We start from the raw sequence: 13,307 nt of genomic DNA on the forward strand, positions 1-13,307 counted from the left end.
CACTGGGCTGTCTGTGAGCATGTTCTGTGTGTCTGACCCGTCTTCCTTCTGTCTCTCTAGTTACCAGCTCTTCCAGCTTTCTGGGTTCTCAAAGTCAGAAGGGAACGTTGGACTTTGGTGAGACACTCGAGGCTCTCTCTCTTTTTGTGATCGACAATCAACATCTGGGATTGGGCAGAGTTGGTTCCAGGTGAGGACACATTTGAGGATGCGACTGAAGTTTCCCTAGGTCAGTGTCAAGCCCCCTTACTCCTGCCACCCAGGTACTAAGAGGCTTTGGAACTTTAGAAATGGGGCTTAGGATAGAAGGGGAGGGGATGCCAACCCAGGGGGCAGGGGTCCACTTCTGGGTTCTGCTGCTCCACCACACACTAGTTGCCTCCTATGACTCCACCGCCCGGCTTCCTGTGTTACCGTGTATTGTAGTCAAGCCTCTTGGTATACCCATCAGGGATTTTCTCTTAGGTTGACACTCTCTGGACAGCACCATTCATACCGTGGGTCAGGATTCTGGACTGAACGCAAAGGAGGAAACTGGCTGAGCAAGAGCATTCATTGCTCTTTACCTCCTAACTGCTGATGGAATGTGACAAGCTGCCCCAAGCTCCGGTCTACCTAACTTCCTCACCATGACGATCAGACCTTTGAACTGTGAGCCAAAATCCTTCCTTAAGTTACCTTTGCATTATCTTTTCTCCTCCCTTGTTCCTTTGGGCCCCTCGAGGCTTTTCCCTCTTTCTGTCATTTGACAGGAGGAACAGGTGTGCTTAAGGAACTCTGGAAGGCATGACTTATCTCTCAGGAGTGCAGCCTAAAACTTCTATGGTAGGAAAGTTGGGGGCCACAGACTTCTCTTTCCTGGGCTCGTTTGGCCCTGTTCCTGCTCTTTCAATACCTCCTTCCCCCTCAAAGCTTCCCACCTCGGAAGAAAATGATTCCTCGCAACGACAAACCAAGCACAGAAATAGCCGTCCTATTTGGGGCTTAAATGCAAGCAGTTTTATTTTTACAGTAAGTTGCTTATTTTCTCTAAGCATAAATCATTATCTACCACAAATGAAACTCCAGCCCCATCTGTGATAGTTCCTGTTTTGTTGGCGGTGCCAATTAGTCACAAAACAATTGGCACCTTCCCCCACCCACTCGCTCTGTGGGAAGAGAGCCATCCCCTTGTAGCAGTCCCCTTCCCTGGAGACCAGATGACCTCTTAGCTTCCCGGGAGCGCTGCTCTGCATTTACCTGGTGACTAGTATCAACTTCCAAACTGGGTGACTTGTCCCATGCCAGAGTGGCTAGGCATCTCTGCTGTGATTAGAGACCGGGGGTTGATGGGGGACAAATTGGTGCGCTCCTCTGTTCTGTTGACTTAAACAATGAAGTTGGCGCCTTCTCTCTAGTTGGTTACTCTACTCAGGGCTCCACTACCCGCCTGGGGACAACTGTTCACCAAATCTGGACTGTCTCAGCTCTGAGCAGTGGCAAATGTGTCTAGAAGAGCAGAGAAGCTCCTTCTGTTCCATCCTTCCTTCCTCCTTCCCCCCTCCCCCATGCTGTGCCCGGGGACCTCTTGGCCAGTCCCTTTCTTGGCTCTTATTGGATCCTACTGGTTCCTCTCGTGAATCCCTCCCCACGGTGTGTCCTTCCTTTCTACCTTGCAGTTTGTTCTTAGTGGGGTTTCCTGTCTCTCTCTGACTTTGCTCCTGAAACGAATGCTTCTCCAGGAGGCTGGCCTTCCCTTCTGTTGGGACATGGAAATCAGGTAACGGGGAAGTGTTTCCGACATCTGGCCAGAGTCCACTGGTTCTGTTGACTTACCCTCTGTCTGTCTGCGCCTGCTGCTGGGACCAGCTGTGCTCTGGAGGTCTTTGGGGTAAACCCGTCTTGCGGTTCCCACCCCCTAAACTCCCCCCAACCCCAGGCCCCTGGAGAACTGAGCCCTGGGTTTCCTGTAGTACAGCTGCACTCCTGCCCTTCAGACCTGCTTTGGAAAGAGTTTGAGTGGACACCTGCTTTCTAATGGGTTGGAATCATCTTTCCTCCCCTTTGATCTGACTGGTTCCAGGGTCGTCGCTGCTTCACTGTGGTAACTGGAGGAAGCCCCTTGAAAACAAGAAGTGTGGACAGGAGTGGGGCGAGGGTGGCTCTTTCTTGTGGGCGTTGCTACCTATGGTCCTCTACAGTGGGCATGGCTACTTGAGATCCAGAAGTCTCTTGCTTGGTTTTATCTTGGGTTCTTGGAGAAAAGTGGACAGAGGTTAGGGGAAAAGATGCTTAATGCTGTGTTTCTGAGTTCCTGCGTGAGAACTTGTATCTAATAATTCCTGGGAAGGAATTTGCCTGTGTACCACAAAGCAGACAAACCCTCTCTACCACAGACCCCTCTACCTTGGCTTCTCTTCCTCTCTATTACCTCAGCCTAACTTTCTGCACGATACTGTTCATGACATACTCCAAGGACTTGTAAGAGGGGATGTATACAGAATTATTTATCCATGTGCCTCCTACTATGCAGATTTAGACATACCTTTTTTTTTTATCCCCGTACCTTTTTGAGGTAATATTTAAAAAATCCATTTTACAGCGAAGTACACTGAGTTTCAAGAGCTCAATGCAGGTCACGTGATAACTTCCGAGCTCGGCCAGGAATAGGAATGGTCCTATGTATTCTGCCCTCTAAGACATCATGTCTCAGGGGCACTGTTCTCCTTACCCCAGGCTAGACTATGTCTTTGAGGGGGATGAGCCACTTTGTGCGATCGGCAGCCCATTCCCACTGTGGATCAGGGTACAGATTTTCACTTGCGTGTCAGCGGATGATGCCATTTGAAGCTCAGCTTCTGCTGATAAGCGTGGGACCATCTGCCTAGCGCAGCTCAAATATTTCAACACTGGGAGAGGAGCTCTGACTTCAGAGACTCATCTGCAGTCATCCTGGGAGATGCTGGGACCGGGGACCTGGCGGGCTGGCTGGGTATGGGTGCCACAGGAAGCAAAGGAACCATCCCCTCGCTGTCTGCACCTCTGACCCTGAGGAAAGGACACCAGTGAGTCCCGGGGCTCTAGCCTGTGGAGCTGTTCAGATGCTCTTGACAAGCGCAGTAAGATCGTCCCTGTTCCGAGAGCTGTCATCCCGGCAGCGATTTCTATGCTGGTTGCTTTTTGTGGAGTCATATTTGCTGTCAGTGAGTGTTGGCAAAAACTTCTGTCTCCAACTGCCTTCGTTTGGGGAAATTTGCTTTTCTGCTGGGGGTTGGGGGGGGGTGCTGTTCCCAGATACTGCTTTTCAACTTTTGGGTTGAAACTTCTACCATAGCTTGGTTGTCTTGACTGGGGAGGTATGGAAGAATCAGAGGACCGATTCACAGATTGGATGGTGGATGTGGATGCTCTCAAGGTTGCTTCGGGAGTAAGAGAGCAACTGGGCTATAACAGTAGCTGATTACTGGTTTGAAACCACTTGACATAGCCACTGGGCATGGCTAGAGGCAAGCTGGGCAGGTTTCTCTTCTATTTCCTTAGCACCAAAGTTTGCGAAGCCCTGTCCAGTCCATTGGTGACAGAGTATGTACTAAGCAGGCTTTGGTGTACCTTAGCGGTATTTCCTAGTCAGGGTGGGTGGGGTGATTGGGCAAGGAGGGTACCGGTTGTTGAGACATTGCTATGTCTGACAATAAGAAGGTGATCACAAGCTGGCCTCTGCAGTAGGGAGGGACTCAGCACTGTGGAAAGTTAGATGGAAGAGTTCTGGTGTGGGGCTATCCTACATCTTGAAGGGCGTTCAGCCACTAGAGGTAGGAGCACAGTCAGCTGAGCTTGAACTCCATGCCAAATGCTCCAAAGTAGACTTACTACCCCTCCACCTTGGAAATCAGTGTACTAAGTCAATTCTCCTGCAAACTCAGGAGGGGAACCTGTCCTTGCCTCTCTGTCCAGGTGGCTGCGGTGTGAGGGTGATAAGCTTAACACTGGACAGCTGTCCTGCCCCACACATGCCCTTCTGTGCCCTTCCTTGTCATGAAAATGCCATCTCACAAATGGCTATTTGTGCAGGTAAGTGTATACACACACTCAAGCTCGAGTGTACACACACACACACACACACACACACACACACAGAGAGAGAGAGAGAGAAAGAGAGAGAGAGAGAGAGAAGAATGCACTTTTTTTGTGTGTGTGTGTGTGTGTGTGTGTGTGTGTCTACACACCAAGCAAAATCCTGCCTGGGGTAAGCTTCTTTGTGGTTGCCTGGGAACGGGAGCAGGTTTCAGATACATACTCCACCAATCCCTAGTTTATTGTCATTTCTCTATTTATTTATTAATTTTTTTGCCTCTATCCTTTCCCCATCCCCACCCTATTCTCTTGTCCCTCCCTCAGAAGATGTGTTTCAGAATGGGAGTCTGGGGCTCAGGAAAGACTGTTTAAATGAGCAGGAAGGTGGAAGGGGGCGCATGCTCCTGAGTTTTTAGAGAATGCACATAAAGACGTGGCATTTGTATTCTTAAAAATGGAAATGTATTATCACTGTATGTGTGTGTGTGTGTACGTGCGCACACACATACACACACGTGTAGGGACATGGGTGGAGGTCAGAGGAGAACCTCATCGAATCAGTTCTCTCCTTCCACCTTCAGTGGGTTCCAGGACTTGAACTTAGGTCCTTAGGCTTGCAGAGTGTGTGCCTTTACTCGTGGCGCCCTCTCTGGTCTAGGCAAGGAATCCAAGCCTCTGTCCCCACTCTTCACAGTGCAAGCCCTCTTCACACATTCAGGGGGAGAGATGAACGTGAGCCCCGGGAGGAGTGTTGGGGACCTGGTTCTGCAAATTCCCATCCTTCCCCACTCTGCTTGTTTTCCCACAAGGCTCCTATTGGCAAAGACCTTTCCAATCTCTAGCTTTTCAGTTTCCAACTTTTCTCCTATCTCAGCCTCCCAGAAATACATAAAATGTCAATTGTGCGAAGGAGCCAAGGTTCAGAGGGGCCGGGCTTTTTGGCTTAGGGTTTGCATCTGTGATCAGCTGGCTCGAAAGCTAAGCCCCTGAGCCAGATAGCAGAGACCTCTGCACCGTAAGGGTGCACAATGGAGCCTCTCTGCCACATCTTCCGAGAAAGCAGTGGCCATTCTCAGAAATCGGGTCGTCCACATTTTAGGTCCTTGCCACTGTGAAGGCAGAGCCCCTAGAGGAATCTCGCTGAGGGACTTTGGCCACATCTAAATAGATTCTAGTCTCCTTGGGAAGGAAAAGAAGGGGCTCCGCCTTGACAAATGGATAATAAGACGTGGCTGTCATTTACTCTGTCCCCGGCCATACACAGAAGGCAGTTAGCGGCGTCATGCCTGGGCTCTGTCACAGACGAGGAGCGTGAGCAGTCACCTTTGCAGCACCTCACCATTCCAAGGGCTGTGTCTTTTGTTACGGTGCCTCTTCACGGCTTTGTGAGGTGAGGTCATACTTAAAGGGAACACTGTGGAACCTGCTTCAAGTCTGGCTGCCGTGGCTTAGCCGGCCACACTCCAGCTCCAGGGGGTCTGATGGCCTCTTCTGGCCTGTGTAGGCACTGCACTCAGGTACACACACACACACACACACACACACACACACACACACACACACTCACACACACATGCAGAAAGAGAGAGACATCATCTAAAATAAATGAATATGTTTTAGAATTTCATGTATGAATACTATACTGCTCCCTTTTCTTGTATTTTCAATTACTCTCCTGTCCCCCTATTCCCTCTCACATTCATGGCCTTTAATTATACACACACACACACACACACACACACACACACATGTACACTTGTAAATATGATCTTAAGAGCACCTTTAGTGTTGTTGTATGCCTATGTGTTTAAGGCTAGCCGCTCCGGGTTAGTTGATGATCAAAGGACTCGTTCCTGGAGAAGGTGGAGTTTCTCCCCCTCAACAGCCATCTGTCGCTTCTCATCTAGGGGTAAGGTCTTGCAATCCTTCCCCCACCTTTCTTAGAACGGCAACTGGTGTTGTCATTTTTCGGATCTTATTTAGGCAGCGACATTTCTGAGATTCATGGGTGCAGTGTCCCTGGCCTATGCAGAAAACAGTAAGGATCTTGACACAGACGTCCTGGGCGTCTGGCTCTCACAACCTTCCTGTCCCCCCTTCTTTGATGTTTCCGAGACTTAGTTATAGGGGCTGAAAAGTAGAATCTTTTTAAAAACAGATTTATTTATTTGCTATGTATACAGTGTTCTGCCTACATGCATGCCTACACACCAAAAGAGGGCACCAGATCTCATTACAGATGGTTGTGAGTCACCATGTGGGTGCTGGGAATTGAACTCAGCCAGTGCTGTTAACCTCAAAGCCATCTCTCCAGCCCTGGAAAAGTAGAATTTTAAACAAACAAACAGAACCCCTAAAGACCTGAGAGAATTTATGCAGGAGTGTTTGTGTCCCAGAAAAAGCAACAGTCAACAGCGGATACATAATATCAGAGAGCTACCCAATGGGGGGGGGATAGATCCCAGATTGTAAGATCATTTGTGACAGTTTAAGAACTCAATATAAACTCTACTGGTTTTGAAGAGAACAAAACAAAGCAGTCTTACACTCAGATATGAGGCTACAACTGCCTACTGTTGTTCTAATGACGACAGGTAGGCGGGCTGTGCTGAGCATTGTCTTTTTGCTAATTCTTAAGGTGGGTAGTGTCTGAGCGGAGAAGGTAGCCCAGCAAGGAGGGGAATGGAGGAATGGGGCCCTGGCAGAGGAAGTTCACAACAGACAGGGCAGGAGGACATCTGTGGGAGGTAAAGGGGACATGGAGCCCCTGCTAAATGAGACAAGAATTCCAAAGCAGGGCACCGTGGCAGCAGCAGAGAAGGGCTCTTAGCAGGTTGTTTGCACACGTGTGGATGACAGGATCCAGGTACCTTACTGTCATAGAAGGAAGTTAGTTGTAAACATGAAGATGTTGGTAAAGAAGATGATGATGATGAAAACTTAGAAGCAGTTGGTATGTTCAAGGTTAGAGGGTTAGTAGAAAATAAATACAGTTTAGAAACTATCCTGATAGGAAGAAATATATGTTATGAAGTGAGAAAATGTATGATAATAACTCTTATCCTAGATTGATCCCAATTTAAAAAAACAAAAACAAAAACAAAACAAAAACGTGTTTGAGCCATTGGGAAAAATGAAACGGACTATTTCAATTGTTTAGTAAGGTTAATTTTGAGTACTTGTCTTACATGTGAAATTTCCAAATATTCTGCAATGAGAACATATTGTTTTATTATCAGAATAAAAGGCAATATAAATTAAACCCCCTCCCCCCAGTTTGTATCATAGCCAAGTGGTTTACAGAGGAGCCCGTTAAGATGGCTTTGTTCTTGGAGGGGGCCTTTTTACCCAGGTAAAAATGGAATGATCTGTCCCCAAGGGCTATTCAGCTTCTTAATGATTTTCCTACAACTTTCCAGCTTATGGTAATCCTCCTGCCTCCATGATTACAAACACGAACATCAAAGCAGACTTTCAATGTGGAGAGGGCACAGGAATCCTGGACCCACACAGACGAGACTGTATTTGAAATCAAACTTAGGTCTTAGAGGGCAGTGAGTTCCCTCCATCAGGGAACATGGTGCCTTCGGATCCTTAACTAGGAAGGTAGTGGCAGGGTAAAGTGGAAGCCAGAATGTAAGCACAAGAAGACTTCTGATGGGGTGAGGGAGCTTAGGTGGGGGTTTCTGGCTGGCTGGACCAGAGAGTTGCTCTACCTTCCAGTCTCTTTAGCTTCCCTTTGTCTGTGAAGTGAGAGGCTCCTCCGCTAAAGCCTGTTGAGTGGGAAACAAGCTCGGCTGTTGGCTGGCAGTCAGGAGACCTGGCCAACTCTCTGATTAGGATCTGTGAGCATTTTCAGGCACCACTGAGCTGCTGCCCAGGGACCGGCAGCTGCCACGAAGCAATCGTGGGTGGTGGAGTCCCTGTGAGGTTGTGCCTTGCAGAGGCTCTGGCATTGATCCTTAATTTTCTTCCCTGTTAGATGAGGGCTGTGATGGCTTCCCTCCCAGCCTCTCGCACTGGTGCTGTGTCCGTAATTAGGCAGCAAAGGGGGCGGGGGTGTCTTTGGATGTTAAAGCCTTAACGTTTGCACTCTGATGCTCCAGTGAACTTCATTCTCTCTAGGAGGCGCTTCCATGAGAAACACGAGGAGGAACGAAACTCTGCGATGCTGCCCGTGCCACCGACTAATGCCACCGTGTCACCAGCTGCCCCAGGTGTCTAGCCCTCTGTCCCCAGCTGAGGCTCCCACCACTGTGTTCTCTACCAAGGCCTGGTAGGATGATGAGCTGTCCTGCTCAGTCTGTCACTGCCCGTCAGGTAAACATGCAGTCTGCAACCACAGTTACTCTATCACGAGATGATTTGCATGTCTGGACAAAGAGCCTGCTGTCCTAGAGCTGGGTCTACCTGGAGCCCCAGACCAGTCTTCCTGCCAGGGAGGTGAGGTCCCTCCTCCAGGAGCTCCATGGTCACGTCTGTGGGCTGTTGGGAAGGCATTTGTGACTAGAGTAAATCCCAAGTTACGCTGCTTTATCAGTGAGACATCACATTGGTTCTGCTCACAACACGCTCTGCACGGACAAATTCCAGCTGCTCACGGCAGATGTGTAACAGATCAGGCAGCTAGGAGCCTTGAGGAAAACAGGGATTGGAGAGATGGGCACACAGGGCCAGCTGCTTCCAAACTGCTACTGGACAGTTGGAAATTCCTCTTGATTAACATTTGGGATGCAATTTTTTTTTAAAAAAAGAATGTGTTCGTTTAAGTAAAATCTTACTCTAACAAAACAACGGAAGGGTTATATTCGTTGTTGTTTTTAGTGATAATTAATTTCTGTAATTTAACTATTTGCACTACAACCCCATGATCAAAATTAGCCTGACTGTGTGGTTCCTGAGTTTTACCCTAACTCTGAGAAAACAGTGTTCACTCCTTAGGATGCTCTGGGCAGAAGGGAGTGCTGTTCCTCTGGGGAAAAGCAGAGTTTTATCTGCCTCCCAAGTGCTGGGATTAAATGTGTGTGCACAACTATGCCTAGCTGGCCAAAAACATTCTTTTTGTAGTACTTGGATCGAGACAGGATCTTACTACGCAGTTCTGGCTAGCCTGGAACTTACTGTGTAGACCAGGCTGGCCTTGGCTTTGCAATGATCTCCCTGCTTCAGTTTTCCTGACTGTTAGGATTACAGACATAAGCTGTCATGTCCAGCTAGTTGGGGCAATCTTTACCTCCTGCCTTTATGCATGTTCCTGTCCACAGTGTTTTTTCTTAAAATGCCTTTCCCCCCTTATGTCCCCCTTATCAGTAGGAGCAAGTGAACTCCTGCTGACCTTTCAAAACCCAGTGATGTAAGGCCTCCCTTAAGACCATATAAAGCTATACCTTGCGGTGTGCTTTCCTGGTTTTGGCAAGCTCTCCTTCATTCCACTCACCAAATTGAATTAGGTTCAGTTCTTTCTCCCCGGAAAAACTACACCACGGTTCCTAATTTTTAACACTCTGTACAATGACTTAGAATTAAATCTTGAAAGAGTGGAGAAAGCCTGTTCCAACATCACTAAGTATAGAATTGAATAAGGTTGGTTTGATATATATATTTTTTCTTTTAAAGACATGCAATTGGGCCTCAAGTGTTCAGACAGCTTTCTCAACTCTTTCTGTGAATTCGGTTAGAAGCTTTTTTTTTTTTTTGGAAAGGGAGAAAAGCTGAACGGAAATAAGAATGACCGGGTCATAAAATGAAAGTGTGGGCTGTGCCTTTTCAGAGTAGGGAGGAACAGGCTGTGAAGTTAGGGCTGGGGGAAGTTAGGAGAGGGGAGGAAGGCAGGAACAGTGGTGGGGACCCTTTGCACTCCATGATCACAATTAAACAGGAGAGCCCCCCTTTCTCAGGCGAGAAGCCAAGAGCTGATTGCCTCCGGGGTCTAGAGGGATCCGGGTACTCAAGCCTTGTCTGAGACAGCAGGATGCTCCTGTCACACTCCCTACGAACCGGCTTGTGTCTGGTTTTACACATTCCCAGCATCTGGTTTGAATTTGCTCCTAAGAACTGGGACCGCCCATCTCTGTATGAGAAAGTTCATTCTGTGAGTGTCCGAAGCCTGAGCTGTCCCTCAGGGCGGCCATCTGTCATCTGCTCTTATCCAACACAGGAAGTGTGGCTCATCAGCTAAGAATACGTCATTTCTTACAGGGTGGCCATTGCTCACCTGGTCCTGTAGAGCACAGGATGTGGCTTGCCTGCTAAAGTAGACACTACATGTGGGAGACACATCTTTCTTTTTCATTTTTCATTTCATATCGGATATATGGTGAGATGCTATTTTGAACTCATTGGGTTAAATAAAGTAAAGCATCAGAATATATTTTTTTCTGGTTATTTTTTTTTTACTTCTTTAAAAAGATTAATTGTATTTGGGTGAGTGTTTTAGCCTGTACATAGTGTACACATGTATGTATGTATGATGTATGTATGTATGTATGTGCACCACCTGCATGCCTATATCTGCAGAGGTCAGAAGATGGCATCAGATTCCCCCATTTGGATACTTGTAAACTACGGGGTATGTGTTGGGATTTGAACCTGGGTCTTCTGTAAGAGCAAGAAGCGTTAACCACTGAGCTATCTCTCTAGCCCCTATTTATTCATTTTATTTTGTGTGTATGAGTAGCTTGCTTACTTTTTTGCCTGCGTGTATGTTTGTGTACCATATACCAGGTATCCTTGGAGGTCAGACCAGGGTGTTGGATCCCTTGAGACTAGAGTTACAGGTTGTTTAGGAACACCCATGTGGGTGCTGGGTATAGAACCTGGATCCTCTACAAGAACAGGATGTGCTCTTAGCCACTGAGCCATCTCTCCAGCCTCTAAAGTTTCTAGCCACAATGTCAAGGTTATGACTTGTAGCTCTCTTCTATTTCATTTTAGTTTATCTATTTATCTCTGTGTGTATTTATAGGCATGCAGGTACACATGTATGTGGGTAGGTACATGTGTGGAGGCCAGAAGTCAATCTTGAGTGTTGTTCCTTGAGTGTTTTCATTTTTTTAAAAAAAGATTTATTTATTTTATATGAGTACACTGTAGCTGTCTTCAAACACACCAGAAGAGGGCATCAGATGTCATTATAGATGGCTGTGAGCCACCATGTGGTTGCTGGAAATTGAACTCAGGACCTTTGGAAGAGCAGTCAGTGCTCTTAACCTCTGAGCCATCTCTCCAGCCCTTCATTTTTTTTTTTTTTTTAAGTAGGATCACTTACTGGCCACTTAGGCTAGGCTGGCTGGCCAGAAAGCTCTAAGAATTTCTTCATCTCTGTCTTCCCAGTGCTTAGATTACAAACCACACCTAGCTCTTAAAAATATATGTTTTTATGCGTATAACTTTTTATCTGCATGCGTATGTGTGCAGCACGTATATACAATGTCCACAGAAGCCAGAAGATGACACCATATGCACCAGAACTTAGTTAAAAAATTTTCAGCCTCTATGTGGGCATGGGGAACCGAACCCAGGTCCACTGCAAAAGAAGCAAGTGTCCCTAACCACTGAACCATCTCTCCAGGCCCTACACCTAGGTTTTTTGTTTGTTTGCTTGCTTGTTTTTAAAATGTGACTTAGGGGATCCAACTTAGTTCTTTGTTCTTGCGAAGATCACACTTCCCTAACTGAACCACCGCCCACCCCCAGCTGCCCCTTCTATTTCAATTCTTGAAGTTTTCATACGTTCTGTTTGTTTGACTTACCTGCAGAAAATGCCCTGAAGTGGCCCAGCGCAAGAACTCCTCATGGACCAGTCAAATATGACATCCTTTGCTGAGGAGAAAGCCATGAATATCTCCAGCAGAAATGTCTCCCTGGGGAGTTCGCACCCACCCATTCCCATAGTGCACTGGGTCATCATGAGCATCTCCCCTCTGGGTTTTGTGGAGAATGGGATCCTCCTCTGGTTCCTCTGCTTCCGGATGAGGAGAAACCCCTTCACAGTCTACATCATCCACTTGTCCATTGCTGACATTTCCCTCCTGTTCTGTATTTTCATTCTGTCCATCGACTATGCTCTAGACTACGAACTCTCTTCCGGCCATTACTACACAATCGTGACGTTATCGGTGACTTTTCTATTCGGCTACAACACGGGCCTCTATCTGCTGACAGCCATCAGTGTGGAGAGATGCCTGTCGGTCCTTTACCCCATCTGGTACAGATGCCACCGCCCCAAGCACCAGTCGGCGTTCGTCTGTGCCCTCCTGTGGGCACTTTCGTGCTTGGTGACCACCATGGAGTACGTCATGTGTATCGACAGTGGAGAAGAGAGTCACTCTCGGAGTGACTGTCGGGCGGTCATCATTTTCATAGCCATCCTCAGCTTCTTGGTCTTCACTCCCCTCATGTTGGTGTCCAGCGCCATCTTGGTGGTAAAGATACGGAAGAACACGTGGGCCTCCCATTCTTCAAAGCTGTACATGGTCATCATGGTCACTATTATCATATTCCTCATCTTCGCCGTACCTATGCGGGTCCTCTACCTGCTGTACTACGAGTACTGGTCAGCCTTCGGGAACCTGCACAACATCTCCTTGCTTTTCTCCACCATCAACAGCAGCGCCAACCCTTTCATCTACTTTTTTGTGGGCAGCAGTAAGAAGAAGCGCTTCAGGGAGTCCTTGAAAGTGGTCCTGACCAGGGCTTTCAAAGACGAAATGCATCCCAGGCGCCAGGAGGGCAATGGCAACACTGTATCCATTGAGACCGTGGTCTGAGGACACCAGGGAGAATTGTGGACAGAAACAGTGGAATGTGGGTGGCTTTCAATTTGTGCTTGCAAAGCAATTTAAAGCCATTTAAATTTCCTAAATATGATGCAGAGGGAAGCGTTCGACATGCATGGGTGGGGGGGGGTGTCTGATCAATGATGAGCTTGTGCTGTTACCTAGTATCTTCTGGAAATGCTTCCATATGTGATGGGGCTCTGTGTTTTCTATCGTTATCAAAGACTCATTCTTCTCTTAGCTGTCTGGTAGTGATCAACAGTTAACTAGAAAAAACTGCTTCTAGCAGGAAGTATCCCAAATGTGACCCGGAGAACCTGGGGAGGCCATGCAGTGACTGCTGTGTGATCCTGTGGCCTCAGGCAAGTGGCTCTGGGAAGCCTGATTTTCCTCCCTGAGAGGAAAGAGTGACAGAATGTACTTCTCAGTGTGATGAGGTAGGCAAAGCACCCAGGTCATTGTCAAAGTTCAATAAAT

At 47.6% G+C, this 13,307-nt stretch overlaps 1 protein-coding gene across 1 annotated transcript; it reads left to right on the forward strand.

The window, feature by feature from the left end:
- Positions 1-8,256: 8,256 nt before the first annotated feature.
- On the forward strand, positions 8,257-12,821 carry MAS1 (MAS1 proto-oncogene, G protein-coupled receptor; the record flags this gene model as incomplete). The annotated part of the gene is made up of 2 exons (XM_080941663.1): positions 8,257-8,373; positions 11,811-12,821. The coding sequence occupies exon 2, from the start codon at positions 11,847-11,849 to the stop codon at positions 12,819-12,821; it is 975 nt and encodes a 324-aa protein (XP_080797789.1). The 5' UTR covers positions 8,257-8,373; positions 11,811-11,846.
- Between the last annotated feature and the right edge of the window lie 486 nt (positions 12,822-13,307).

This window comes from Micromys minutus (genome assembly GCF_963924665.1).
Source record: "Micromys minutus genome assembly, chromosome: 30".
Classification (NCBI taxonomy): Eukaryota; Metazoa; Chordata; class Mammalia; order Rodentia; family Muridae; genus Micromys; species Micromys minutus.